Here is a 27558-nt window from a genome sequence, read left to right on the forward strand (position 1 = left end):
GCTCCTGAAACCCTGCTTTAAGCCCACGGAAGACCCGGATCGAACACTACAACGGAAAGAGGACCGGAGAGAACGAGAATCCTAGCGTTAGAACTCCCGATACAGTCCTCCAATGCGCTATTCGCACTAAATCTCCTTCGACCGACAGTCGGTTGCCGTGCGCCTTCGGCGGATCATTATCCCAGTCTAGGAGACATAAATTTCCGACATATAGGTTTGAGGCTCAAGACTCCCGGCGGCCCATTTCAATAGGATGCAATCCCCTGACCGCGTCATTGTAAGGTGACATCAGACAGCCACGTCAGCTCATTATAGGTACACATAGCGGCTAAGCGCACAACGCGGACTCTAGAGCATAGCAGCCGAAAGATAAAGGCATCATAACATTCTCGCAGTAAAACATGGTCAACGCAACTAAGCTGCTTTCTGTCAAGCCCACTGTCCAGCGTGGAAATGTCAAGACTGCAAACCATGACTCCGGAGATGATGCAAACTCTGGCTACTCCCAGTCTCAGCCGAACCACGTTCCCGCTCGTCGCACTATGCCTCATGCACATCGAGACTTGTCTCGACGACCAGCCCGAGGCCTTTGAAGATCGCTACCTGAAGTTCTTGCGAGTGTACGCTGATGGCCTCCTCGTCGCGCTTCGGCAGAAGAAGGGCGAGACCATGGAAGCCATCGCAAACGACTACAACAACACTTCACTAATTTGGGATAATGACCTGCGTAGCCAGTACGCCGGCGCTCTTAACCTCTTCCCGGATTTTGGTCCCATCTTCCAGGAGATGATCAGCAATATCCGGAACTGGACAGTAGAGCCTATGGAGGAGTGGGAGGGGCCAAAGATTCTGTATGGGCTGCGCTTGCACCCAATGCAGGCTTGGGCGATTGAGGTCATGGAGGTCGCGAACTCAAAGTATGCTGGTGTAGTACAACAGATTTTCAGGAAGCAACCAGTCTATTATGATGCGCCATCAAACTTTGACCAGTACCTGCAGGCTGGCAGTACACTAGGGGCGGATCCATTCATGGAGCTGACGCAGGCGCTACGCCCGTTCGTTCACGATAAGGACGCGATCTTCGATGTCCTGGATGCGTTCATGCCCCCGCTGATGCTGACGGTTGAGCTCTTCCGCATTACGGACTTCGAGCCCCCTCGAGCGGAAGTAGACTGCCTCACCGATTTCATTGTGCAGTGCTGGTCGGCTATCGTGTCGAACCCTCTGCAGAGCTCTCCAATGCGAGTTCGCCAACATCTCTCAACCATCAACGTACGCGGCATCCTCGAGATGTTCTGCCATGAGGCGAAGGAAATACTGCGCATTCGCTCTTCCTCGTACCTCGGGTGGTACATGCATTCCTGGTTCTTGCGTAGCGCAACTAGCGACTTCGTTGATCCGCATCATGACGGGTACATACGGTATGTCATCTGCGAACTCCGCGGTTGGGAGCGCCTACTTACCGACCATGATCCAGTAGTCGACTATGTTCCCAATGGCTTTCAGCCGTTCCGGCTTGGTGAACAATTGGAGGATCTAGTAGATATGGAAGATGTGCACTTTAGGCCCGTCGGCCCGCCGCTGAACCCTCTGGACTATGCTGATCCAGTCACTGCCGAGGACCCACAGGAGATTTGCGTTGTTTGCCTGACTTCGTTTGGGGTGCGCCCTCTTTTAAAGCTCCGGCCCTGCCTGCACGTTCTCCACCGCGAGTGTCTCGATTCTATGATTAACGGAGTCCATGCCTCGTCCAATCGGTGTCCTCACGATAGGCAGGAGATCTGTTCGCCGCGGGCGAAGTGTGCCATCCTGGATCTTTAGGGATACGCCATTGGACGCTGCGAAACTTGTTCTTCCTACGGGACCAGAAAGGGGCCTCGAAACTGCGCTCTCGAAGTGTTCAATAGAATCATCCCAGATAATCAGAACATTAATCAATCAAGGATTAACTCCGTGATGAAAGCTACGTAGGCCGGTATTACTGCGCATGAACCTTCCCCTCGGAGAATGTAGGAAGGGCATGCTTGTGGTATGTGCAAAAAACATAGTCATTGTGTATACACATCACCGATTGTGTTAGCCTCTGGGGAAGATGTCTGCTCTTTACTATGAAAATGTTCAGTCATACTGCTATCATAAATACGAGTATTCGCCCTGGTAAAGACCAGACAACAACACATTGAGCATTGAAGAGAAGACAAACGGTCCACAACACGCTGTGGTTCAAGATGAGTCACACGGAGAGCATTCTGCCACACCTCAAGAAATGCCTGGAGCATATCGAGGAAGTGTCGACCGATTTTGCCGCCGACTTGCAGGGGGTACTCCATCGCTACCATATGCTCGTCCAACTAGCGATGCTCCAAGGCAGCGGCGGGGAAACGAACGGCGTGCATCAGCGCTATCTCGACAAATGGACTCAACATGTCACTGAGAAGCATAATCGCAATGGCAAGGAATTTCCCACATCTGAAGATATCTGGCGAGAAATCGTCGCCAATAATATCTGGTGGGGCCGTGATGATCCTTGGAGGAATCACCTCGTATCACAGTCGGGACAAATGACACTGCGCTCTATACTTTGGACACTTGAAGCTCCTGTAATGGCTGACCCAAAATACAAGGAGACTGTTGATAGCATCGTCGCGAGGCAACCTCGATTTCAAGATCAGCCGGCAGACTTAGTGAATCTCTCTAGCGAGGATATTCTGCCACCTCTCACCTACGCTCTTCGCCCGTATTTGCAGCACGAAGACGCCCTCCTCGGCATTCTCCGTATGTTCGCAATCATTACAACGATGTTGGTAAGCGCGTTCCAATGTACGGGCTTCCACCCCTCCGCTATCTACTGTCGCAGCGCTGAAGACCATATGGTGAACATGTACAGCTCAATGGTATCCGACCCCTTGAGTCCCGTGTCTTTGGAAGGACGTCGGCACCTTGCCGATATAAATATCCGTGGATTGTTGTGGCTGCTCTTCTCATACGGAGAGCACATAGTTGCGACGTTCGGGGGCGAACATCTAGGCTGGTATATGCACACCATGCTTCTAGACTACGCAAGTGGTCGTTATGTTACCGACGATGAGGATCGCACCGTGCTAAGGAGGGTGATGTCGCAATGCTTTGGCTGGGTTCCTCCTAATCTACGGGAAGACCGCCCAGTAGTGAACTACACTCCGGGGGTTTTCTACGACCGATATTCCTTTCGGATACAAGATCTGCAGAACCATGATACAGATCCGGAGCAACTAGAGGACATCGAGTTTGAGCCAGTTGGAGAGCCGCTAAATCCCTTGGACTACGGGAGTACGGCAGAAGGGAATGCAATAGAAGGGTCCTGCACCATCTGTCTTGAGGATTACGGGATTGATACACTGGTTGAGTTCGCCTGCAAGCACACTTTCCACCTGCGGTGTGCGACGGAGCACATCAACGAGATCCACGGTTATTCCAACAAGTGCCCGAACTGCCGTCAGGAGATTTGCTCCCCGAGGCCGAAGCAGCGAAAACAGCGAATAGTACGTCGTAGTAGCTAGTGGGGGAGTAGCCTATGATACTTCTGGGCTAGAATGTCAAGATAATTAGACTCAGTCTTCATGGCTCGCAAGACGAGCTGAAAAATTATAGCGCTTAGTAGAATTCTCACATTTAATCTAAGAGTGTCTTAAGTTCGGAATAGTCAGTTCAGGGAGACTCATTTCCTTTTGACCATCGCTGTTGGTAGGTATTCTTGTTTGACACGTTTTTCTCTTGGGATCCACGATTTGCGTCAGTTGTGATGGGCAGATAGTCCTATTGGCACAAAGGGCACATAACACGTCAACTAAGGCTAGTAGATCAACTCACATGTCACAATATTCCAGTCTTCCATCACTTTAACACTAGCTAGCGCGGCCGTAATCCCTGTGCTAGGACGCATAGAAGAAGCGAGCCCAGGCAAGGTAGCAACTGTTGGACCTTCATGAGCTGAGACGGGCGGCGCGAGAGCAACACAGATCGAACTGGCTCAGGATTGCGTCGAGCGTAGCGGCTCCGTCAGTACTGGAAGCGAAACATACCCAGCCATGGCGTGTAGCGCTTTATGACCTGTTCTTTCATCTGTAGTTGTACTGCAGCGAGAACAAATTGGAAGCTTATAAAGTATCCGAGAATTAGAGGCGCTTGATCCTTGTAGTTAAAATCACGGTGGACATCATGTCATGTACCTTATTGTCAGAGAATGTCTACTAGAAATTGAAGAAGTCAGCCAAATAGCTCTTGAAAGATCTTCCGTTGTGAGCACTAGATGCTCCATCTACAGATCTTTTCAAATACGATGTGAAAATTATGACGCTCATTGTAATTTGACAGATCCTGTCGATAGTGGCTCCGCTAGTACTTAAAACGGGGCCCAAGCTAGGGGATCCTATTTTCTTCCCGCCAACTGACGATCGGAACCATTATCTGAATATGGAGACTTACACCCCGATTCCGGTCTTCACACTGACGTTCAAAGCGAATGCCGACCGCAACTTCCTCACTACGCAGCAAACTATCTGGGAGCTCACGGAATTAGTCTTCTCAGCATGGCTTGCACGCCAGCAGCGCGGGGCTAGTACGCGCCATCGGGGCTACCGGCGCTGCCATCGAATATTCATGGACCCGGACTACAACGATGACGAAGTAAATCCCCACTATGAGGCACAATGCAAGATAGTACGGGCGGCCTTTCGCGAAGCCATGTCACGTCTGAACATTAACTTCCGTGAAGTTTGGAAACAGCTTATTCGTAATGCCCCTCGGATGGGAGGTGGGATAATGCCTGAACGCAGCGGGATGGAGTATACTGGAAAGAGGGATTGGGATAATCGGTGGGTCATTGAGTGTGCGATACACCCTGAAGCTGATACGGATGGTTCTCTCCGACCGTGGCTGGCAAAATACCTAGATCAGTTTCCACCACTTCGGATAGTTGCGAGTGACGCTGTGCAACAGTCGGGCGAGGCTGGTCCTACAAATAAATTCCCGGGGCTCACACGCTCGCTCCAGGGGGTATGTATTTCACCAGCTGGGTTTTCGGAAGAGGAGACTCAGTTTCTCCGCGAAACGTACAGTCGTACTCAGCCTGAGGTAGAAAGGACAACATTCCCGCTGGAGCCGAATACGCTAGATCTCGTTGCATGCTTTGCCAAGTACCAGTCGCAGTATTATGATGACATTTTCCACATCCTCTACCAGTACTTTCGTATTGGCATGAATGCGGTAGATGCTTTTCGGTGGTGCTACAACGGCGAGCATTTAGAACATCAAGCTATCGAGATCTGTCGAGATCTGACACATGAGTTGATCGCGAATACTCTGGAAGACCCTTACGCAGACGTCAAGCGCCACAACACGGATGGGCGTACATCTTCCCGGATTCCTATCTCCTCGACGGCTAAGAAGGTCATTGCAGACATGAATGCCGAGGGCAACTTTGACTTTCTTATCGAGAATGTCGTCCTTGACTTCTCTGAGCAGGGCTACGCAAATGCAACTTACGGTTGGCGGATGTACTACTGGCTCATCAACGCTGCAACGGCCATTGAAGGCCCTGAGATTAGCTTCACTGTCGCGAGCATCATTAGGAACCATTTTCGGCTTGATGGCCACGAAGTCCAGTTAGACTTCCGTCCACCCGGTATGGAGTTCGAAATGGGGGAGCTGTTCGGAGAGAATGAGGACTTCTTCTACGACCTAGGAGACCTAGAATACTCAAACGTGGAAGTTGAGGCTTATGGGCCGCGTGTTCATCCACTGGACGTCGGTGCAATTATCTCAGAGACAGTGGGATCCATGTGTGTAATATGCCTAACGCAGTTCGGAGACGAGGACGATGATCAAGAGCCACAGCTCAAAGACGTTCTCCAGCTAGAAGGCTGCAAGGATGTGTTTCATCTCCACTGCATCGACACTTTTCTTAACTGCGCGCACCCGGGGATGGATACGGTAAACTGCCCGTGTTGCCGACATCCTATATGCCCCCCACGATCGCTTCGCCCGGTTGAGAACACAAGCTGACTGACCCTGATAGCAGCCATGCGTCAAGGCATATGGTGTCACTTTTATGGACCGTATAAAACTATACTTAGAGCGGAGATTGTAAATGTTCTAGCTACGTGAGTAATATCTAAGTGGAAGAGAATGGGAATGGGTATTTCGTTTAGCAACTGAGAAAGGTTGAGTGAGAGTTTGGTAAGGCGTTCTTCTACGGGGCCGTGTCCACCGTCCGTTGCATCCGTAGCCCTTCCGCGATCTCACTGAGAAATCGAACTCGGCTATTCCATCCCTACAAAGCTTCCCAGACTTACCCGAAACCTCCGTGCACTTATCGCCCGCATACCATGCAAAGCAGCACGCATTCGATCCATCATCAAGTGATGAATTGAACCCAAGAGTGTTCCCTTCCGGCTCGATCTGATTGCTGTTGGGCAAGCTAGCAGCGTTACTTGTCTCGAAGACAGTGACACGTCGCGTTTGTATGACTTCTTTCCGTTCAATTTGACAAAGATGTCTAGCTCGGACTAGCCGTTGTTCCAGTAGTTGGAGGGCTCTTCGCTGTGTAGGGAAAGGATCTAGCCTATAGTTCTCGGAGCTGTAGCGGGCGTAGAAAGCGCCAAAGACCATCGTGGCTCGGTGGTGATACCATTATGCGCGCATTGTTTAGACCGATGTACTACCCATCACGCCAGACCCCTTCGTCATGAGCCTGGACCTCGCTTGGAAAAAAAAAATCTGCTGAGCTCGCTAATCTTGACCAAGAACATGATGGCCTTGAAGGTGGCGCTGCGGCTGAACCATGAAATACGACATCATCTGATTTGACTTTGGCGGACACTCTTCAGCCCATTGACTGACATCAGCACGACCTACGCTCACTGTCAGACCATCCAAGGGCGTGGCATGATCGTGAATGGGCCTTTGAGTCCTTGCTCACATTGTCACTATACTTGAATGTGGGCGATGTCATCAACTCACATCCATCAGCACCGCGACCTTATTCCTTCTATTTTCAAACATGTACGGCGCACAACTAGCTTCCTTTTTCGCATCGATCACCTTCATCGCCTTGGGTAATGCACTTCCTCTTTTTGGTTCGTCGCAAGCTTTCCCTCTCACTCGCCGAGAAGAAGCCTCGTCGGTCACAGCATCTAATGAAATTTGGGCTACCGTCATAGCTAACGTCGGCCCCCTCGTGACCTTGGTCGGCGAGCAAAACTTCAAGGCCTATCTCAAAGGGTGCACCAACAGTGTGGAGTATGGACTGTACAGCTGCGCGCCAATGGGGGCTCTCAGCGCTGTTATCTCCGTACTTCGACTCGTCGGATTTCCTTGGGTCTTGCGACTTATTGGCCGGCAACACGAACGTCGTGCACAAGTCATGATGGACATAACGCCTCTTTCCACGGGAACGGTTCGTCAGCAGTACATTCTGTCGAGTGTGGAGCAGACCGAAACTTGCAATCCGGACGATGAAGCGCAAATGGTCGTAAGAGGAAGTACGATTCACCAAGACTCTGGCCAAATGCTTTCAAAGAAACCGCATCATCCTGTTATCCGACTGGTGGACACTGCGAGGTTGGCTAGCAGGCTTAACAATACCGTGGACTTCTTGAATCGTCTCCGCGCGGCATCCGAAGCATGTCGGCAATTCGCCATCTCTGCTGCCTTGTACAGTGCATTAGAGGTGTCAGACGATCGGGCTGCACTAGTTCCTCACAAGTTGCCAATATCCAGGTATGTGCAATGGTCATATCCAGTTCGTACTTCCCTTAACATAGTTCAATTAGGCAACGCCTACTAGAGGATGTTACCGCCATACACAAGTTTATCAATGTGGCCTTTGGCAAAGGTGACGGTAAACCCCTTACAAACTCATGGCTACGGAAACGAGCCATTGCTCTTGGCTTCGAAGTGCAGTGCTCCGGAGTCTCTGCGCCTCTAACGTTAGGCCAGCCACGACGTCGAACCGTCTTCCTAGTGGGAGCGAGTTTGATCCAGATGGTAATCGTTGCTGCTTACCTCACAGTCCTAATTGCGGGAAACAAGAGCGAGCCTACTACTAACGTCCTGTTCGCTCTAATTGGTTACATTTTCACAGTGATTGGGATGACTGTGTTGATCTGGACGATTGCGCGCAGCACATTTCTTGAATCTGCAAGCGTTCCGCCGGTGAGCGTTTTCACTGCTTTCACCAGTGAGAAACAACCACGAGGCTCGAAAGTGTACTCCACACTTCGATATATCTACTTCGCAAGGGAAAATTTCCAACTCCACAAGAAGATGGGCCATCTGTCCGCTTTTACCGTAACAGGCGGTTTTGTGGTGATGTATCTCGGGCTTCGGCAGCTTCGTTGGTGGACGGTACGATCGGCCAGTCGCTGCCTTAAACCCTTGACTGATGCTGGCTATGCAGGTTATGATTTGCGCGGGTCTGACCGCGCTTTCAGCGCTCATACGGTCAACGCTCAGCAGAATCGAGAAGCCAACCGGCCAATTCCGACACTACTTGAGTGTGGGAAATACCTTTGCTAGTTTTGGCTTTAGTGCCCTTACAAAGAGCGGTACCAGTGCGAAGGACATATGGGAGCAAGAGATAACTGAGCCAATGGAAGAATGGTCGGTGGCAGGGCCCTGGGCAGAAAGAACGGACCAGGCCCATCGCGCGATCCGACTTCCGGAACCAGTTGCTATACTCCTTAGATTCGACGATATACCCGACAAGGATTTCTCTCCAGACCAGCTCGCTGTTGCACGTCTCGCGTATCAAGTTGCATTGAGGTTGGCTGAAAACGATAGTTTCCTTTTCCGTCGAGCATCCACGGAGTGGAAATGCTTTCCTGGACACCGATCACCTCTGAGACTCTCCCCACTTATACTATGGACCGGGAACACCGCCTTCAAGGCAAGTGCATTCGCTGCTTTCGACAGACATGAGATGATAGGAGCGCTTCGTGAGGGGCCCCCGGGACTCATCGCTTGCCTGCTGATGTTTAGGCGATCCTTCGCTGGGTTAAATCTGGAATCAGCGCCGATTACGTCCAGTCTGGGCGCCGAAACAACTTACAATGGAATCTGGGATCTCTTCGGCCAAATGCCCGCCTCTTGCTCGGTAGCAACCAGGAGCATCCTTGAAGGACTGCAATCTGGTCGCATGGAAGGATCTGTAGTATACTCCCCTTCCGCGGAATACCTTTGTCCATGGGTTCCTCAGCTTATCCTCTGGCTGTTGATTGTTCTTGACCTGGACATGCTACGGACATTTCAGACAACGACCGGGAAAAAATCGATCCTACCAGACTTGGGCTCGCTTGTTGATCACGTAGCTGAGCACATGATCCTCACACAGCATCTGTGGTTTGGCGAGCGCTGGGAGCGTGGAATTATCAACCCGGGAAATCATCGTTGTACAGTTCCAGCGGAATGGCCTTAAGGCTGATAAGTGCCGGTGCGGCTGGGTCGACATCTTCTCCTGAGCGAAATGGTTCATGCCCGTTTCCGAAAGTGGCCATGACCAAGAGCTTTGCCGCAATGCAATCTATTTCCATGTCATGCGCATTCGCGCCGCAATATGGGCCGTTGTTCGCTTATCCGAATTTTCAGACCAAATGCGGCACAGCATTCCGCAGATTTCTCGCTCACTTGAGCATGAATTCGTCGTCAACCACGCCTAGGACTTCCAGAGACCGTGTCGAGCTATTCAGAAAGGTTTATTAGAGAGAATCTGTCGGTATGTTCACGAGCGCGGATGGCTTGAGTGCTGCTCGCAGTTCTCTAGGCTTATCACCACGGACGACTATAACCATCGTGTTTGCGTGCACATTTCTCGCCCATAGGTTGATGGTCATTATTTACCGCCTTTTCATTTCTCCCCTAGCGAAATTCCCGTACCCCAAAGTTGCCGCAGCCACCGGACTCTACGAACAATACTTCAACGTAGTCCGAAAGGGGAGATACGTTTTTGAGATTGAAAGGCTTCACAATGCGTATGGTACGCACAATACATTTCTTTGTACACGACAATAGGATCCACTAACTCCCGCGAAAAGGTCCCATTGTGCGAGTCAATCCACAGGAACTGTCAATACGCGACGCAGACTTCTACGATAAAGTCTATGTCTACGGCAGTGTACGCCTAACCGACAACTATAACCATTTCGTGGATGGCATCGATTTTCAAGTTATGAGTCTCATTGACCTCTGTTTCTTCCTGCTGAGCTTGAAGGATCTCATTTTTTCACTACACCACACGATCTACATCGCGGTCGCCGCAAGCCCCTCGAACCATACTTCTCGAGACTGGGTGTCGACCGACTTGAGCCCACGATTCGCGATCTCGCGGAGAAGGTTGTGAAGAGGTTCGAAGCGCTGAAGGATACGGACACCGTAGTCCGACTCGATTATGTGATGCTGTGCTATACTGGCGATGTCATCAGCAACGTGTGCTGCGAGAATCCGACGTCTCTACTGGATGATGAGCGATTCTCTACGGACTGGTGAGTGGCTGCCCACAGCCCCCGAACACGACGTAACAAGTGCAGGTACGAATCATTGCACACTATTATCAAATCGTACCCCTCTTTGAAGGCTTTCCTTGGCTGATAAGGTATGCATTCGCCCCGTACGCATGAGCATTCCGCTGAGAGCAAATCAGACTCGTTCGATCGATTCCGGAAACCATTCTGCTTCGGATAGATCGTAGAAGCCAGCTCTTCAATGACTGGAAAGACGTGCGTCAATTCAAAACCTCATTCTCATGCTTTGGTCCCTAACATCGCAAAATAGATGGCCGAAAAGCACATCCTGGAGGTCAAACGTGAGGAGAACCGTACCGATGGCACTCCGCTCGTACGCAGGGGAAACCACACCACGCTTTTCCGTCACTTTGTCAATAGCAATCTACTAGAGTCCGAATTTTCGGTTCCGAGGTTGGTAAACGAAGCGCAAGTCCTTCTGGGGGCTAGAACTGCCTGCGTGCTTGATCTAATATGCTACTACATATTAGCGGACTCCGACGTTCGAGCCCGAATGACCGAAGAATTGGCCGAGGTCATGGCAGACTGGCCAGGGAAGCGGCCGACATTGACGCAACTGGAAAAGCTCCCGTACTTTTTAGCGGATATAAAAGAAGGACTGCGGTGAGTTCTCCTGGCTCACGGACCCTAATCCCCGTTACAGCCTAACTCATCGTCCAGACTCAGCTATGGGATGATGCGGCGTCTTCCGCGCGTCTCTCCAAATGTCTCAATTCAATGCCGTGAGTGGAGCATACCTGCTGGAGTAAGTTTTTCTTGTTATGGTGGAAAACATCAGACTCTGACTTGCTTCCAGACACCAGTGGAAATTTCAGCGTACATGCAGCATACGAATCCAGATGTCTTCCCTGAGCCATTCCGGTTTCTCCCAGAACGATGGCTTCCAGGCAACGTTACTCCAGCTATGAATCGCAATTTTGTGCCTTTCTCAAAAGGCTCGCGTAATTGCCTGGGAATAAAGTAAGTCTCCCAATACCCGGAGCGGGCAATCGCTAATATTAGGAAGTCTCACGCAAGCCGAAATAAGCCACATTCTAGCCGCTCTCTTTCGAGAGGGCGCCCCTCAGTTTCAGCTATACCACACCGATGAGTCGGACGTTGCACTTGTTCACGACTTCATCGTTCCTCTGCCCAAGATAGATTCGAAAGGAATATGTGTTATCTTTCCATGAGTGAGGGTCTATCTGGAGGACCGAGAGACGCCCGTAATGGGACCCGTTCAGAATTACACATGCACACACATTCTAGCTCACTCGGTTCCTAGTCTGTGATATCTCTATTATCATTTCCGCCCGCAAGTCGAAAAATCTCGTCATGGGCCTTTACAATGCTGTATAGGCTTCCCGTTGCCTCCGTCAGTGCGTCTTTAGCGGTTTCCACTCGCCTAAAAACCTGCCATTTTCTCTCAATTTTTCCCTCGCTTCGATTTGGGGTTATCGGGGGTTTTAATCTGCTCGTCCCTTGCTTCCTCTGCCTCTAGCTATGTATTTCGTATGCTAATCATCGCAGTAGACACAACCGCCGTCACCTCTGCTTTCTTGGCTTCATCGGACTACGCAGCTCGACCACGGTTCCGGGGTAGCCCCCCATTCTCATCACCCTCTCTTTCTTCCTTCCATATTACTCTACTGCCTTCTTGAGTCCATTTGATACCCAGCAATTGCTGTCATCCACTCTTTTCCACGAATGCGTTAATGCTGAGCTGTGTCAGGAGCTCTTCGACAGCGTCATGAACATTGGCACCGGGAAGGAGCTTTATTATTGTTTGGATACGTTTCTGAACTCCTATGGGAGCACGAGTCTTGGATTACTTAAGGATTGGGGCCCACTGAATACCCGGAATAGGATGATACGGTGCCCCCTTGTTGCACTGATTGTCGGCCTTGCACGAGTTCTGAATGGGTTCTTGATGGAATGGGACCGGCGCTTCCTGACCTGGCGATTTTACATTGCTCCTTTCAGGGTCACCTGTATAGCCTGCTCAACCGGAGCCGGTGGTAGAATGCATGATAGAGGGTACGCGGTTGCGTGGTCTGGAAACGAGGTCGCACAACACAGTTACGTGGACCAACCCCTCAGGTCGCATCTATATACTCTTGCAGCTAATTTAGGTTTGTGGCACGTGTTCGCGAGGCTGGAGGGAATAGAGCCTGATGGATATCGCGCTGTTTCATGTTCGGAATGTCATGTGGCAATCATTTAGAATCAATTTGTGGTAGATTCGGTACGAAATAGGCCTCGCGATGCCGGATGTCCCGTAGTCTTCGCGAACGAGGTTGCTGTGGAGTGCGTTGTAACTTCACAATGCCATAATCAACCAACACCCTTAAAGCCTCCCGAGATGTAAGAGAGGTTTAAGCAGAGAGATTTATGCCATATTTCGCAGTAGTCATGATGCTCCGCGGGCCCGGATCCGATTATGTGGACTTGGAAAACGTCCTTGAAGTTTATTGGCATGTCTTTGATGTCGTCGTCCAGTGCCAGGAGCTCGATCCACTCATCGATGTCGAGGAGCGCAAGCCGTGCCCCTGTTCAAATGAGCCCATGGTATACATTCTGAAGAAGGGTCAGGATCACCTAGATGATGTATTGTGCCCTGTAGGCCTTGCCGCGCTCGACGGTTGCGCTTCGATTCGTCGCTCATTCAAACCTAAAGTATGGCAGCGGTTGGAGCGCGCATACCTCATGTGGAACCAGTGCGACTTCGCCCTGGATACCATGTTCAAACCCATCCGCGAGAAGTTACGTACTATCGGCGCGCGAGCAGACTGGCTGAGCGTGGACATAGCCCCAAAGTTTCTGCTAAATTTCGCAGGTGATAGAATCGAGAAGTTGGCGCATTCAGTGATGGCAGTCACAACGTCATGCGGGAACCAGTACATTGTTGATTTCACCATCGAGCAGTTTGGGTACGACTGCGGGGAGTGGCTGATGCCAGAACAGGTGTATCTTGAGCAATACACCACGGACGGATGTTGGCGGCTGGCAAGCGCTGAGGACCAGGATGTGGTAGCTTTCGAGGAGAGGACTGGGGACGAAGATCGGGAGTGGCGAGAACTTATCACCGAGTTCTGCTATGCATTAGATTGGGCTGAGCTCGACGGGATGTCGCCGGATGCTCGTATCGCAGTCGTTCAAAAACTGGCCAGGGGAGCGTTCGGGCTCACCTAGGATAAGCGAAGTCCGGTATACGAAAGGTTCGCGTCTATTACTATAGGATCTATAGTACGATAACTCAAGAAGAGAATTGTCCGTAAATTTTGCCGTTCAAATGTAGTGATACCGTAGAGTTGATGCTTGTCTGTACTGAGGAGACAATTGGATTCTCTGCGTACCTGACACCGACTCTTGCGCTCAATTTTCACCGCAACTACGGAGCGCATAGCTCTTGTGTTGCCGCGGATCTCGCGGCCCCTCGTCGTGAAGATTTGGAGCCGGAGTCAGCTTACTGTAAGCACCTTAGCTTTATCTTTAGCTCCGCGCGAGAAATGTCAGTCCAAGAGCCGTGCCGTTTCTAAACCCGCCGTTCTCCCGTAAGCACGGCGCGCCTAAAGTAAAGATTTCACCGTATAGATATATTACCTCCACTGCCTCTCCAACCTCTGTGGCGATTACTATTCTACCCTGCCCGAAAACGCGACGATGAATCATTCCCAGAGCGATAATGCATTTGTTCCAAAGCCCGCCTTGAGCCCTACAGCCGAACTGTATGATGAATTGACTGGTGACGGTATGGAGAACTTGGCCAAGGCAACGATAGCGCAGATGCCACCTATTCCGGACGGTGCTGTGGTTCACGATAATGGTTGTGGTACTGGGGCTGCCACGGCCGCGATACTTGCATCACTTTCTGGTTCAGCCGCCTCTCTCTCGATCAAGGGCACCGATGTCAATGAGAATGCCCTGGACGTCTACCGGAAGCGAGCCGATGAGCGAGGATGGCCTGCAGAATCGATCCATATGGATTCCAGTCAACTGTCATTCTGCGATAACTTCTTCACCCACTCCATTGGAAGCGCTCTTCTCTTCGTGCTCCCCGAAGATGGCGTCACAGCTATGAAGGAGGTGTATAGGACTCTGAAGCCTGGTGGAACTGCCGCTGTCAACTGTTGGGCACACACGCCGAATATTCGCCCTATTCAAGCCGCCGCAAAAGCGACGCGACCGGCCGGTACTCCTTTTCCGCGAGAAGGCGTCGACAAATGGAGCGATCCCGACTTTCTTCTCGGAGTAGTCCAGAAAGGCGGATTCGAGAAGGGGAAGATTAGAGCAGACCGACGTCCATGTTTCAACCGTGGAAATCGTGCGCTTCGCGACGATGGCTTGGAGCTTTATTGGCGGTACTTCAGAAGTTGGGTGGCTTCAAACAGATGAGGAGCGCTGGGACCAGGCCATTGGTGTTGTCGTTGAGGAGTTGCGAAAGAGTAAGGGATTCATGGAACTAGACGGAGGCCGATGCGAACTAGAGTTTATCGCGAATATTGTTATAGCAACCAAGTAAGGCGTATCTCTTGCGTATAATCGCTTAGTAAGAAATAAGCAGAGTAATCTACATTTAGGTTCTGAGAAATCCCAGCTTTTCTTTAGTACCTAACCTAGACTGCTAGTAGTAGACTTACCCAGTTAGAAGCTCTAATCTAACTGCTCTTCTACTTAGAAAGATAGTATCTTTTTATAATTATAACTTATTTAGCAGTTATTAGCGAAGTACTTAGCGGCATTGCTATTAGAATTTAACATTAGAGAGCATGCCTTGTGCCTTCGTTTTATTAAGGCTAGTATAGTTCTAACAAGATGCAATCTGCTAATTCTGTATTTCAAATAGAAGCTGTCGAGTTATTACGTGCTTGCCAGTGTGAGCATTTGGAACACCTACAATTACTAAGTTATCGCATGCGTGTAGAGTATGCCAACTGGTTCAAGGGAACATAGTTGCTAGTTCGTGAGAAGTTATTACTCTATAAAAAAGCAGGAAGTAACAATGAACCTAGAACGCCTCACAGGGGGTGCTCTCGTGCTGTAATCCCTGTAACCGTCCTGCCATCGCACACAACTTACAAACAATATTTAGCCCACCTCCTTGAGCGCCTTACACCAGTCCCGAAGAGATTCCTTATCTTCCTCAGTAAATGTGCACTCATCGCCGAAATAGAGATTCCGATCTTTGAGAGTTTGATGAAGTAGCTTGTGCAGTGCATGCCTTTGCTCCAAGTCTTGCTGAATCAGAATGAAGAGACAAAACCTGGGACATGTACTAGGCCATGCTTGAGGCTTCACTGCTAGAATAGCGTCATTTGCTCCAAAATTTTCCTGAAGATCCTGAAGCAGGGGAAAAGAGGTTTCGTCGGTGCTAGGGTGCACTTCTAAAAGCTTTCGGTACATGAACGGAGGGGTCGTGCTGATGGAATCGAGGTGGTCGTAATCTGGACCATCCATCCAAAACCTTGCCTGGTTTGGAGAGATGGGAATCTCCTCGCACGGTATCCAGCGAATGTCAGGGCTAGCGTCGGAGGTAGGGCCACCGTCTTCCGTAGACTTAAGAATAAACGACGTGTTACGCAAAGCGTGGAATACCGAAAACCCGCCTCGCATTTGCTGAACCTCCTGCACCCGCCTCTGTAGATGGATAGCGTTGAAAGGTCGTGATCCATATGCCGTAATGCCTGCAGGGGATGCATTTGGGACGAGGGATGAGAATGCGCGGGCATGAGAGCATTCCCAAACGATGCAATTCAGTACCCGCTGAATCTGCCAGGTAGTCTGCTCGCAGTAGGTGTGAAACAGGATTGTACAGTGAACCATGCCGCTAGAAATTGGTAATGAAGAATGCGTAGTGTTGGTCCAGAAACTTGCAAGGCCAAGGAGTAGCTCCCTGGGTATAGTGAAGGTACAGCTATCCGGGACGGGAAAAGCAAATTCCGAAGGGATCCGTGCATCTTCGCTGGGTATTGGGGCAGTATAAAGCTGGAAGTTGAAGGAGACGATATCAGAGTGACGTATATTGGCCACCGATGTCCAGCTCGGTGAGAGCTCGTGCTCCGCCGTCCACCTGAGAAAAGGATGCGAATGTGTGTCCATGACTTCCGAGATGGGTTGAACTTCTGGATCGGACGTCCTTTGGTCCATGACTTGGAAGAAGTGGTCTGTGCCCTCTACGTGTAGTAATGCCTGGTCCATTGACAATAGGTCTAGGTCGTGAGCAATCGGCGGAGACCTCGGTTCAGTAGGTACAGACAGGGAATAGCGAAAGCGATCCGTTGTGGCTGGAGAGTGCTCTCTGTGCTCCATATTGGGCCCAAGAAGACAGCTCATGATAGCGGGTCGATAGATATCTCTGGCCCATGACCATATATAGTCTACGATGAGCAGTAACTGAAGAGCACCATCCTGTGACTCTATCGTACCGTGCCATAAATCGTAGATACGCTGTTATAGTACACGTTAGCATCCGGTTGCGACGGGAGGTAGCCATTTCACTTCCACGAAGACTTACCACTTTGGGACTTTCGAGTGTACCTGCGTACAGTCGCCATTCTTCTCCCTGGTAGGCAAAGAACCAGACTAGGAACGGCTCACAATCGACCCCACATACAGATCGCAGGTCGTTCTGCGCTTGTAGAAGCCGGCGCACAGGAAATGCTGTCTGTTTTTGGATTGCTCTGAAGCCCGGTGCGTCTTCCTCCTTCTTTGCTTCTATGACCAGGAATGGGTATACAATATTTCTTCCCCGTATTGGACAGTGAGACAAGTGCCGTGGAGCGGCAGCGATACAGTGGTTTATCCTACTTGTTGGTCTCAGTCCGATCACCCGGTCGGGTTTCATGGGCACGCTCAGATGCTGGAGAGCATCATCTTCCGCGCAGTGAGTAACGACTGCCTCCACCGCGAAACAAAAGACAGGACCATCCTCTTCCACACTTGGAAAGTCAGCTTCAATGGCGGTGATAATGTGGGGTGCATTTTACTTATTCCTCGTCCGCGCAAGCGGAGGCCCAGACTCGCAAGTGCATTTCTTCCGAAGTGTCTGCCTTGCTCGAAGAGTTGCTCTAGTGCCTTGGTCGAGCGGGCTTGCTAGAAAATCGGCGAACCAAGTTTCGTCCCCACATCGACGGCTAGCTATGCGGTCAGCGTAATTACAGTCAATAGCAGTGCAGTGGGAAACCAACCAAACGACGTCCTGCTCAAAAGGTTCGCTGACAACCTGTTCCAGAGCGGCGCGCCATGTAGCCTCATTTATACTGAGATCCTCCAGAAGATCAGATGCCTTCTGGCGAAGTTTATTGGCTCGCTGCTTGTAGAGCCTCCTTCTCTCTCTCTCTACATTTCTATTATGCTTGTAATCATCGTAGCGAATATAAGAAATATCGCGGATGGCATGGAAATGACGTTCGTGTTCACTGGGCCAGTCCCTGGGCGGGACAGGACCTTCGAAGCGAATGCCGTAATTCCGAAGAAGGTCCCGAACTTGTTCCTTCGAGAGCTTCTCCTTTTTGGGCGGCATGGGTGGCGCTTGCTTATCGAGTATGCCGGCTAATATTTTGCGTGACACTCGGAGGAATATATGCTTTGTTGGTAGATGTATTATTCGATGAATGAAGTGGGGCGAAGCGCCCAAGGCTACCGTGTACATGCCATGCAGCCGTCGCGTGATCACCCACGTCGGCCCGAACAGTCTCAGCTGTCGAATAGGAAGTGAAGCCTGCCACCCGGCGCCGTATCTGCTGGGCGCTAAAATGTGGCCGTGCAACGGGTGGACGGCAACCCCGAACCGCCCCTGCATAAACCTTAGAAAATTGGCGCTATAGGATTAGCCCATACTTTAGATAGCCCAGGTGATAAAGCCACAGCGCACGATAGGATACAAAGGATGCCTTCGGAAACATCACGTGGGGATGCCAAGAGAAGCCTCAAGATTTGGATAGAGGCTAAACGAGAACAATAGCTTTCACCACCACCGCTTCGCTCTTGAATTTCACGTCAAATCCCCCAGAACCACGACAACCCACTACCTGGTTCGAGCCCGCACGAGCACGTAAGCCTGGGATTAGAGGCAGTTTGACCTGGCATTTCATATTACCCACGCCTACGGGGTCTGTTTCCATCGTCCTTCCGTCAAAGCGGTCCGAGATTGATGGCCATGTATCCTCGTATTCAGGACCAGTCAGAACGAGAGACCTGACCTTAAGTGCCCTGATGAAGACTTCCGAGAGGCACTGTCGCAATTTAGCGGTGGCGCGAGACCGGGAAAGATCATCGATGAATACGTGGAGTACGTTTAGAAGCCGTTCCGTAAGTCTTGAAGCCAAACGAGGGAGAACTACGTCGTTGAAATGGGCTTCCTCAATGAGCAACTGATGCGCTGCGGAGTCCACGTTAGCAAGCCCGTCTTCCCCGCCTGGAGACTGTCAGTTTCCAATGTCTGCCTAGAAGATCTCATGGTTCCACTTACAGATTGAGCTGATAATATGACAATACTTCTGCAGGAGCGGTGTATTCGCCATTGCGTCGCAGTAGAATTCGTTCCGGAAGACCCATTGACATACCGCAGCACCGGTCAGTGCTTGGATCATCGCACCAACTGGCACATCTGGGATGGCCTCCAGTGTCTTCTCCTGTGCAACACCCAAAATACCATTCAACAGATCCCTCGTGTCTGAAGATGATTCCCAGATGGCGGCCGGCGGAAGCGCCCGAAACCCGCGAATGACGAGTAGTGAGGTAAATTGACTTTGCATCTCCTCGAAGCTTGAGTGGAGGGCTCCAGCATTCGGAGCTGGCCCTTGTCGATTCCCCAAAGCGAGGTATGGCTGAAGCCAGTCCTGAGCGGTCAATTGGGCTTTCTGGGTGGCTATCTTGCGGTTCTTCTTCTCTAATTCCTGCTGCATTTTCTGCGAAAAACCTTTCGTTTCCTTGAAGGAGCTTATCAGCTGCCGTTTCTCTCTTGCTAGATGCTTACACTCTGCTTCAGCATCTTCGTAAAGAGATCGATAGTAGGCTATGTCATGGAGCATATCCTCATACGTAGTGTCTGAAAAGGTATTCTTGCAGCGGCCTGGGGTGGTACCACGGCTGGGGGGTGTCGTTGTTCTCTCGTGATCGCACGTCGTATGCTTAGACAAATTAGATGTCGTAGTGAGCTTGGTCTCACAGGATTGAATGGACGCAAACGAGTCGAGCACAATACCGGATGAGTATGGCTGTTGAGGTTTCGAGTGGTCCTCCGTGCGTGGAACGATAGCGTCGCGTACTCCAATGTGCCTATGCAAGACCGATCCCACCTCCGTTTCAGCCTATCTCAACGTTAGTAAGAAACAATCTATCGATTCCGAAGAGGCAGTCATACCTCTCCATTTCCTATCTCATTGATCGGTGAGGGGCATCGCGGGAGCCGAGAGGAAGGCTTGCTTGTTCTGGTTTTCCGACGTGACTTCGCGACTTTGGAAGAACGCTTGTGGTCTGCAGTAGGCTGGCTCGTAGAAACTGCTTTTGGGCGCCTTTCCCGAGGCCCCTCTAGACGAATAGACTCCAGGTTATGGCGTACGAGTTGCCGCGTCTGATCATCGAGTGTGCATATTTCGGAACTGCCGAGGATGAAAAGCCGTGGGAAGTTATCCTCGGGGTACATATATCCCTGGCAGAAATCTTGCCAGAACCTTTCTTGGATCTGTGTAACAGTGTACTTGTGGGTCAACTTGGCGCTCAACTCATGGAGGACCTCTTGTTGCCGGAGCTGGGCCTCTCGGTCTGTGAAAGATCTTGCCTCTCGTCCTTCGACGATGAAGTCGAGATACGCCAACAGCCTGGCAAAATCTTCTTGGGGCCATGTAACTCCGTCCGGCGTGTTCGCAGTCGCCATACTTGATGATGGCCGAAAGAGTAGAAATGATTTAAAAATGCTGTGATGGATGGAAAGAGATTTTAGAAAAAGGGCGGCTGGACAAGACGCATTGCTATCCACCGACAGCCACGACGAGGGCAAGGCGCAGAGGCTGCTGTCTGTTGCCGCCCCTACTACACAGGGAGCTTAGGCAACAGCGATTGCTTTGGATCATCTGCAGCTTGTGGAGGGTTAAGGATGACATTGGAGGGTGGTGATTGGTGTTCGTTGCTTCCCAGGACAAGGTGGCGCAGGATATGAAACAGTCACCGTGCATGACTTGCTACGCCGCGCGCTCTTGCGTGGGACGCTCTTCGCCCCCAACAAAGTTACCGTTAAGCGCCCGTGCCCTGCTGAGCTGGACGCTGCTCCCGGCAAGTCTATATTGGTCTCTATTCCGCTCAAGTATTCTGAAACGGTCTCCTGCTTAATCGCGAAATTCAATTGATAAGAGTTAGCGCAACAGGAATTGGAAATGGTAAGGCAATGGCTCCGGAAAGGAGAACTTCAGGGCGGGGGTTCAAGCGCTTTGATCCTGGGCCAATTCTAGAGGAAGACTCACAAGATGGTGACGTGGAAATGACCTTGGACGGTGATGATGAGCAGCGAGAAGATGCGCAACGAGAGGAGCCCGCGCTAACAGATCCTCTCCACCTACTGGATCAGGAACGACTCATAATCGCAATCGACTTCGGCACAACTTTTTCGTCCGTCGCCTACGCTCTGTTACCAAAGGGCATGTCAACAGAGCAGATTAGACTCAAAGACATCAAATGCATCGGTGCTTACCCAGGGTACGAGCCCCCTCTCGGTATACCCGATGCTAGGGAGGACGTCCCTACCGAGCTATGGTACGATACTGGTCACCGACAGATGCCGACGGATGACCACCCAATGGGTGAACTGGAAGAAGAAGGCTCAATCAATCTGTTCGAAGATACATCTAGCAGCGGGGACGATTCCGACGACGAAGCATCGGAGTTCGACGACGGAGATCGTATCGAGCAAGCCTGGGAGGAATTCAATGCCAACAGAGCTACTCGTGTTGGTACACAATACTGGGGCTTTGGCGTGCAGCAACGTCTCAGTGCTACAGATATTCCGAAGGACGAGGCTCGGCCACTGTCGCGGTTCAAACTCAAGCTGGACGAGAAAAAAGAGACGCTAGAAGTTCGCGAAAACCTAGCACCGATTCTCAAGAACCTGAGGAGAAAGAAGTTCATTCAGACCGACCACGACATCTTTACGCACTATCTCACGCATCTTCTAAGGCATACCAAAAGTCAGCTTCACCTCCACAATGCACTGTACCAAGACACTGTTGTCGAGTTTGTATTGTGTGTGCCGGCAAAGTGGCCTGCCAAAGGATGTCGAGCGATGCAGATTGCGCTGACTGCAGCCGTGAAAGAAGTCGGACTTAATGAGTACGCCAGTGGCAGCGTAGGCAACCTCTTCATGATCTCCGAGCCCGAGGCTGCTGCTGCTTGCGTCTTAAGTGAGGCGGACAACGAAATCTGGGTATAGCTCTTCGGCGACCTCGATGAGTCCTATGCTAAGCGCTCATTACAGTTTGAAGAAACCATTGTCATCCTTGACGCTGGCGGTGGGACGGTGGACGCGGTCACATACCAATGCACGAGCAGCGAGCCGCTAAGGCTTTCTGCTGAGGTTGTCCCTCCACATAGTGAGTTTACCGACGTATTCCCGTACTTGCGCTGAGTCCTTCAGGCAAACTTTGTGGTGCAAGTTACATTAATGAAAAATTTGAGAAACGACTCATGCAAAGGCTCAAAGGAGAAGCGTACCTCGTTAAAAACGGGAAGACGCTGAAGAGCATCGTGGAAGCAAAGAGTACCGCCTTTGAGAACAATGAGAAGCGAAAGATCGATACCACCAAGCCAAACAGCCGCCTTCAACCGGTGTACATTGACGATCTTCGGGAAAATCAGAGCAAACGATTCCACCAGAACCGGATGGAGTTCAACCAGTATGTGCAAAGCTGACCCGTTTCTCCGAGTAAGCCTAACACGTTTCAGCAAAGAGACAGAGAAACTCTTCAAAAAGTCGCTAAAGGGAGCGCAAGACGTATTGAAGGACCAGCTCGAGCTTGCCGCGAGCGCGAAACATAACGTCGAAAAGGTCATTCTCACTGGCGGCTTTGGCCAATCTAAGGCTCTCCAGAGTTTCCTGAAGTCGTATCTGCGCAAAACGGTCAACAACTTAGGTGGGAAGATAGACCTTATAATTCCGAAGAATCCGTAAGCGCACTGCCCGTTTGACACTTCTGTATGGAAAGAGAGTCACGAACACATTCACAGTTCTACTGCGGTCGCGCGAGGCGCTGTACTCCGAGCGCTAGACAAACAGCGTGGCCCTGCAAGAATCACGCAGTGCAGCTATGGCCTCTTGGCCAGCGAGCCGTACGAGCCAGACGCCTTTGAGGCGCACAGGCAAACGAAGTGCAGAATCAATAAGGTCGATGGCGAAAAATACGTTGACGGGACAATAAAATGGGTAGTTCAAGCCGTAAGTAAGCTTTCGCTACGTGAGATTTTGTTGCCTAGATTGAATCTTGTTGACCACATTGTTCGCCAGGGTGAGATTGTTCAGAACGGAAAAGTCCTCACATACCCGGTCACACATGTCTTCTCCTTGACCGCCAAGAAGTTTCTGTGTGAGGAGGTGCTATGGGTCTCTGATCACCGTCACGAGTCGCACTATAGAAGGACGCACACGTTGAACAAGGCCGCTGAGAAGGCTGGTACCATCATCGCGGACATGACGTTCTTGAAGACGGAAGGTCATATTCAGCCCCAACCACCGTCCGAACTCAGCGGATCGAAGAAAGGTTACTGGGAGGTCCCCTACGAAGTGGTCATGATTTTCGAGGGCCGGAGCCTGCGCTTTCTTGCGCGTTGGCCACGAGAAGAGGATTTGCGACCGGGTCAACGCCAGGAAGTCCTCGCTAGGGATCAGATATGCGTTGCAGCGGCATTCCAGCCAGGAACTGCTTAAGCAATAGCAGCTCTAGCTACTACTCCCTTAAGATTTAGAGCGTTGCAGGTAGAGTAGCTATACCTCTATCGTGTGCATAAATCCGTAGAAATCTTGGCGCTCTACTAAATTTTCCGCCTACATCCGCATCGCAGCTACGCCTCTACCTCACTTCGTTCAGATGCAAACCTTTCAAAACATCATAATAATCGTGCAAAGGATTGCAGTTCAATCCCCACCTTTCACCCAGTTCGATATAGTCCGCGTCCGCAGTCGTACTGAACGTTGTACTCATAAGGCTCTTCGGCATATATAGATCGGAGTTTCCCATTGCTGCCGTGAGGTTCTCTCCAAACCTTCAGCTCGGATGCCGTCGGGCGCCTAGCACCGGACGGTCGTTTGGGAGTCTTGCTCTTCCGGAAGAGGGGCGTGAGATCGGAGAAGCATACATAGAGATTGCCTGAGGCAAGTTCGGCCGCACCCCAGAGGAGGATTTCGGGTTGCTTCTGGGATTTGTCGGGACTAGCGCTGTTCTTGAGTCTCACGAAGAAACCAACCGTAGCGGAAAAAATTGCGCTGCATCGTCTTAGTGAACACCGATACGTGCATGCTTCGGAAGGGGTATCTTGAGATGCTGAAGTTTCGGGGCGGTCACTTACCATATACCAAATCTAAAAGCCACGACTACGAGGATCCTCTTCCCCCGGTTCATTTGCGGCTTCTGTACAGCATGCATAGGAAGTAGCAAGGTCAAATAATCAGTGACGGTGTTGAAGCCCCCACTGATATTCAAGATCCAGCTCATATTCGAAATCTTTTCGCGGGGGTTGCATTCGAATATCTTGAAAAACCTTGCGATGCTGTAGAAGCCAGCCATGCTAACAACGAGCGTGATGATGGCACTGTCAAACCGGCTCCAGCGAATGGGAGAGAAGACTCGGTGATAGAGAAAGACGACCGAGGTTTTGGCAACACGATCATGACACCATACTCGATAGAATCCATATTGGACCAGTACGCTGCTTGATGCGCTCTTGCGGGAGTGATTAGGTTAGTGACTGTAAGGAGGAATAAGGATATTCTTCGGTCTTTCATGGGCATTTTGTGGTGAAGCCTAGCCAGTTGCTCGTTGACTCGATTTTCGATTCGATCGTTACATAACCTGCAGACTGGGTCAACTAAATGCCCTACGCCCATTCGGCCGGCGGCAATCGTCTCTGAGCGGCATCTTAACATTCTAATTTGAGCCTGATGGTCATAGTGTAATAGTTGTTTTATTGAGATTACACTAGCGCTGATGTAAGAGCCTGCTTATACTACATTGGGCTTTTCTCAAAATGGCTCTTCGCACCCGGTTGGGTTAGATGCGGGGTTCGTCGCCCGTGGCTCGAGGTATAAGTCCTCGCACGGTTTCTGCGACACCCACACTTGTAGTAATACAAAAGCTAAAATCCTAAATAGTAAGGTAATACTTCCGGTATTCTTTTGATACAAATAGCTCCTTTGTTTACGCAGTTCAATGTCAAAGCTCAATGCTCACACATACAGGTACACAACGGCTTTTGCCTTGTTCGAGGCCCTTTGGGAGGTATGGTACCAATTAGAACAAGTGGACCCATAGGCTACGTAGTTACCCTTACACCTAGGCTGGAATTACCGCATGTTTCGTCAACGTGGGTTCTGATCACCCGTTCATTATCGAGGCCATTGTGAAAGGGAAAAGAGAGCGTCCAAAAGCATGGCCAAGAATGATCACATGTCCTTCCGAGATCACTGCCATTTCGCCTGACGATGGCTATGCGAGGGTATCGGGGCAGCCTCAAGCAGTCATCATCCATGTGGATGTCGGCACGCAAGCCCTCGGACAGGGTGTCCACAACGCAAGTATCGGCCGCGCTCCCGTGTTCATCTTTGCTGGTCTTTGCCCATACATCGAGTCTGGAGAGCTACTTGGCTCACGCAACGAATACATACAGGACGTACCAGACCAAGAGGCAATTGTGCGGCAATACTGCAGGTATACGGGAGAGGTCCGCACAGGTCTGAACATTAAGCAATCAGTCGGACGCGCCTTGCAGTTTGCAAAGGGTGCGCCTAAAGGTCCAGTCTATCTTACTGCCGTATGAGAAGTCTTGGCCGAAGAAATACAGCTCTACTCGTTGGACCAGACTCAGTGGGTACCCATTGGACCTAGCGCACTTCCAGCGGATGCTGTCATCGATATCTCAACGGCTCTCGTCAAGGGCAAGCGACCACTCATAATAACCGGATACTCTGGAAGAGACCGTCGAACCCCGGACCTCCTCGTTGCTCTGGCAAATCTCGTTCCTGGAATTCGTGTCCATGACACTGGCGATAGCGACATGTGCTTCCCGTCTTCGCATTCAGCGTCCGAAGGGTTCCGGCATAGCTTCGACGAATGCACTCGTGATGCAGACGCAATACTTCTGCTGGACTGTGACGTCCTTTGGATTCCTTCCCGCAACCCATCTCCAAAGGGAGTTAAGATCTATCACATCGACATCGATCCACTCAACCAACAAATCTCCGTCTCATTTTTCCCTGCCCATGGACGATGGAAACAGTTTCACAGCTCTTACGCAGTTGGTAGACTATATCGCTACGGACCCTGTACTTACGAAGGTGCTCAACGATGGCAAATATGCAGTTCGCGCACAAGAGCAGGCTCAGGTGCACCAACGTCGTCTAGCAGATATCGAATCCCAAGCTCGCATTGCGGAGGAAGACCCTCTCAGTGCTCACAACATTGGTAAGCTTCTGAAAGATATACTTCCTCGGTCAACCACATTTGTCATCGAAGCCGGCACTGCCGCCCATGCGATTCATGACCATCTCCAACCTAGCCGTCCTGGGAGTTGGACCCACCGCGGCGCAACTGGAATTGGCTGGAGCAATGGAGCTGCGCTAGGTGTAAAGATGGCCTTGAAAGATATGGAGGAGATCGGAGAAGCAGGGCCGAGCCTCGTGTGCTATGTGGTGGGTGACGGGAACTTCATGTGCGGAGCACCGTCGAGCGCACTATGGGTGGCAAGCAAGTACAAGATTCCAGTTCTGACATTGGTATTGAACAACGGCGGTGCGTATTCTCAGCATCACACCCTAGCGTATCGCTAACGTTGCGTCGCACTAGACTGGAAAGCGCCTCGAAACTCCACCGCGCTCGTATACCCTGAGGGCCTCAATCAAGTTGCTTCTGATGACGAATTGAATATTTCGTTTCGTCCCACGCCCAACTATGCTGCATTGGCGGAGGCCGCGACTGGTTCTGACCTTCGATCTCCCGAGTCTAACAGCAATTCTCTGTGGATGAAGGGCAGACGGGTGAAGATGGTGGGAGAATTAACAAGTGCACTTAAGTCTGGAGTAGAGAGAGTTGACGAACAAGGCAAGGGTATGCTTATTGAGGCTCTGATGTAGAAGATTTTTAGTAAATTAAATGCTTTTTAGTAAAGCTTATTAACTTGCTGTTTATAAAGCCTTCTTCTTTATCTCTTTATATTTCTATTATACTTATAATTATTATAGAAAATAGAAGAAACCTCTACTATAGGTACTAGAGCGTCCAGACATATACAATAAGCAGAATTAGTACGCATATTAGTATAGCGTTATAGGTAGAGATTTGTATATATACGGCGATATTTTCTTTACTGCTGCAGTAAGAACATATTAGCTTGCGTTGCCTAGCTTAGAAAGACTTTGTGGGGATCTTAATAGAGTACTGAAGAATGAGGACGCATGGACGCTTCCTTCGCCTACCCTGCCGGTCTGGGACTCAGAGGAGCAGCGACAAAGTGTGAAGTTGGACGACGTTCCCGAGGTTAGCAATGATTTTGCTAGCGACGTTGCGGAGGCTTCTGAGAAGAAGGATCATCGTGGCTGCATTCCAATCCTGCATACCAAGTTGCCGTCAGTCAGTAGCAGTTTTTTTCCGCAGTCAGTGGACGAGGAAGGCTGTAGATCGTGTAGCTGGCTCTATGCTAGATAGTATAAGGGACTGGGAGTATAAGATCTCGAGAATAAGGTAACGGATGAGTGCATACCCGATCAAGTAGCCACCGAGGAATGGCTTCCATCTCGTGACTATGCAGATGCTTGGTGAGCACGACA

The 27558-nt window shown here is 50.7% G+C and overlaps 11 protein-coding genes across 11 annotated transcripts; 8 read left to right on the top strand and 3 right to left on the bottom strand.

Moving 5' to 3' along the window:
* Positions 1-471: 471 nt before the first annotated feature.
* BU26DRAFT_504463 (uncharacterized protein) lies at positions 472-1821 on the top strand (the record flags this gene model as incomplete). The annotated part of the gene is made up of 1 exon (XM_033826778.1): positions 472-1821. One exon carries the CDS (start codon positions 472-474, stop codon positions 1819-1821), a length of 1350 nt encoding a protein of 449 aa, XP_033685068.1.
* A 407-nt stretch (positions 1822-2228) lies between these two features.
* BU26DRAFT_563946 (uncharacterized protein) lies at positions 2229-6127 on the top strand (the record flags this gene model as incomplete). The annotated part of the gene is made up of 3 exons (XM_033833228.1): positions 2229-3521; positions 4354-5970; positions 6056-6127. The coding sequence occupies 3 exons, from the start codon at positions 2229-2231 to the stop codon at positions 6125-6127; spliced, it is 2982 nt and encodes a 993-aa protein (XP_033685069.1).
* Positions 6128-6790: 663 nt separating this feature from the next.
* BU26DRAFT_295090 (uncharacterized protein) lies at positions 6791-8672 on the top strand. The gene is made up of 2 exons (XM_033821700.1): positions 6791-7758; positions 7812-8672. The coding sequence occupies exons 1-2, from the start codon at positions 7040-7042 to the stop codon at positions 8554-8556; spliced, it is 1464 nt and encodes a 487-aa protein (XP_033685070.1). The 5' UTR covers positions 6791-7039; the 3' UTR covers positions 8557-8672.
* Positions 8673-9753: 1081 nt separating this feature from the next.
* Positions 9754-11728, top strand: BU26DRAFT_530547 (cytochrome P450; the record flags this gene model as incomplete). Its single annotated transcript, XM_033830971.1, has 9 exons — positions 9754-10012; positions 10071-10201; positions 10240-10517; positions 10558-10562; positions 10666-10751; positions 10807-11159; positions 11217-11301; positions 11353-11516; positions 11563-11728. The coding sequence occupies 9 exons, from the start codon at positions 9754-9756 to the stop codon at positions 11726-11728; spliced, it is 1527 nt and encodes a 508-aa protein (XP_033685071.1).
* Positions 11729-12950: 1222 nt separating this feature from the next.
* On the top strand, positions 12951-13727 carry BU26DRAFT_563949 (uncharacterized protein; the record flags this gene model as incomplete). The annotated part of the gene is made up of 1 exon (XM_033833229.1): positions 12951-13727. The coding sequence occupies one exon, from the start codon at positions 12951-12953 to the stop codon at positions 13725-13727; it is 777 nt and encodes a 258-aa protein (XP_033685072.1).
* A 471-nt stretch (positions 13728-14198) lies between these two features.
* Positions 14199-15057, top strand: BU26DRAFT_593754 (S-adenosyl-L-methionine-dependent methyltransferase; the record flags this gene model as incomplete). The annotated part of the gene is made up of 2 exons (XM_033834882.1): positions 14199-14786; positions 14830-15057. The coding sequence occupies 2 exons, from the start codon at positions 14199-14201 to the stop codon at positions 15055-15057; spliced, it is 816 nt and encodes a 271-aa protein (XP_033685073.1).
* A 389-nt stretch (positions 15058-15446) lies between these two features.
* On the bottom strand, positions 15447-18098 carry BU26DRAFT_518526 (uncharacterized protein). Its single transcript, XM_033828835.1, has 4 exons — positions 17723-18098; positions 17522-17668; positions 17050-17473; positions 15447-16982 (listed from the first exon to the last, which is right to left on the bottom strand). Exons 1-4 carry the CDS (start codon positions 18055-18057, stop codon positions 15624-15626), a joined length of 2265 nt encoding a protein of 754 aa, XP_033685074.1. The 5' UTR covers positions 18058-18098; the 3' UTR covers positions 15447-15623.
* Positions 18099-18481: 383 nt separating this feature from the next.
* On the bottom strand, positions 18482-19567 carry BU26DRAFT_424818 (uncharacterized protein; the record flags this gene model as incomplete). The annotated part of the gene is made up of 2 exons (XM_033823589.1): positions 18482-18951; positions 19006-19567. 2 exons carry the CDS (start codon positions 19565-19567, stop codon positions 18482-18484), a joined length of 1032 nt encoding a protein of 343 aa, XP_033685075.1.
* A 1244-nt stretch (positions 19568-20811) lies between these two features.
* BU26DRAFT_518528 (uncharacterized protein) lies at positions 20812-23576 on the top strand. The gene is made up of 6 exons (XM_033828836.1): positions 20812-21951; positions 22003-22117; positions 22162-22420; positions 22470-22691; positions 22752-22959; positions 23029-23576. Exons 1-6 carry the CDS (start codon positions 20920-20922, stop codon positions 23446-23448), a joined length of 2256 nt encoding a protein of 751 aa, XP_033685076.1. The 5' UTR covers positions 20812-20919; the 3' UTR covers positions 23449-23576.
* Positions 23520-24304, bottom strand: BU26DRAFT_593757 (uncharacterized protein; the record flags this gene model as incomplete). The annotated part of the gene is made up of 2 exons (XM_033834883.1): positions 23520-24003; positions 24087-24304. The coding sequence occupies 2 exons, from the start codon at positions 24302-24304 to the stop codon at positions 23670-23672; spliced, it is 552 nt and encodes a 183-aa protein (XP_033685077.1). The 3' UTR covers positions 23520-23669.
* A 642-nt stretch (positions 24305-24946) lies between these two features.
* On the top strand, positions 24947-26865 carry BU26DRAFT_593760 (thiamine pyrophosphate enzyme; the record flags this gene model as incomplete). Its single annotated transcript, XM_033834884.1, has 5 exons — positions 24947-25015; positions 25074-25547; positions 25578-26030; positions 26071-26524; positions 26579-26865. The coding sequence occupies 5 exons, from the start codon at positions 24947-24949 to the stop codon at positions 26863-26865; spliced, it is 1737 nt and encodes a 578-aa protein (XP_033685078.1).
* Positions 26866-27558: the final 693 nt, after the last annotated feature.

This window comes from Trematosphaeria pertusa (assembly GCF_010094035.1).
Source record: "Trematosphaeria pertusa strain CBS 122368 unplaced genomic scaffold BU26scaffold_6, whole genome shotgun sequence".
Lineage (NCBI taxonomy): Eukaryota > Fungi > Ascomycota > Dothideomycetes > Pleosporales > Trematosphaeriaceae > Trematosphaeria > Trematosphaeria pertusa.

Excerpts from the sequence above, each read along its gene's own strand:
- BU26DRAFT_295090 (XM_033821700.1), top strand. The coding sequence starts at position 7,040 with ATGTACGGCGCACAACTAGCTTCCTTTTTCGCATCGATCACCTTCATC. Across the intron at positions 7,759-7,811 it reads CACAAGTTGCCAATATCCAG|GCAACGCCTACTAGAGGATG; the intron begins GTATGTGCAATG and ends TAGTTCAATTAG.
- BU26DRAFT_518526 (XM_033828835.1), bottom strand. The coding sequence starts at position 18,057 with ATGCCGCCCAAAAAGGAGAAGCTCTCGAAGGAACAAGTTCGGGACCTT. Across the intron at positions 17,669-17,722 it reads TTTGAGCAGGACGTCGTTTG|CCGTCGATGTGGGGACGAAA; the intron begins GTTGGTTTCCCA and ends CCGCATAGCTAG. Across the intron at positions 16,983-17,049 it reads CACTCGAAAGTCCCAAAGTG|CGTATCTACGATTTATGGCA; the intron begins GTAAGTCTTCGT and ends GTACTATAACAG.
- BU26DRAFT_518528 (XM_033828836.1), top strand. The coding sequence starts at position 20,920 with ATGGCTCCGGAAAGGAGAACTTCAGGGCGGGGGTTCAAGCGCTTTGAT. Across the intron at positions 21,952-22,002 it reads AGGCGGACAACGAAATCTGG|TTTGAAGAAACCATTGTCAT; the intron begins GTATAGCTCTTC and ends CGCTCATTACAG. Across the intron at positions 22,960-23,028 it reads TAAAATGGGTAGTTCAAGCC|GGTGAGATTGTTCAGAACGG; the intron begins GTAAGTAAGCTT and ends ATTGTTCGCCAG.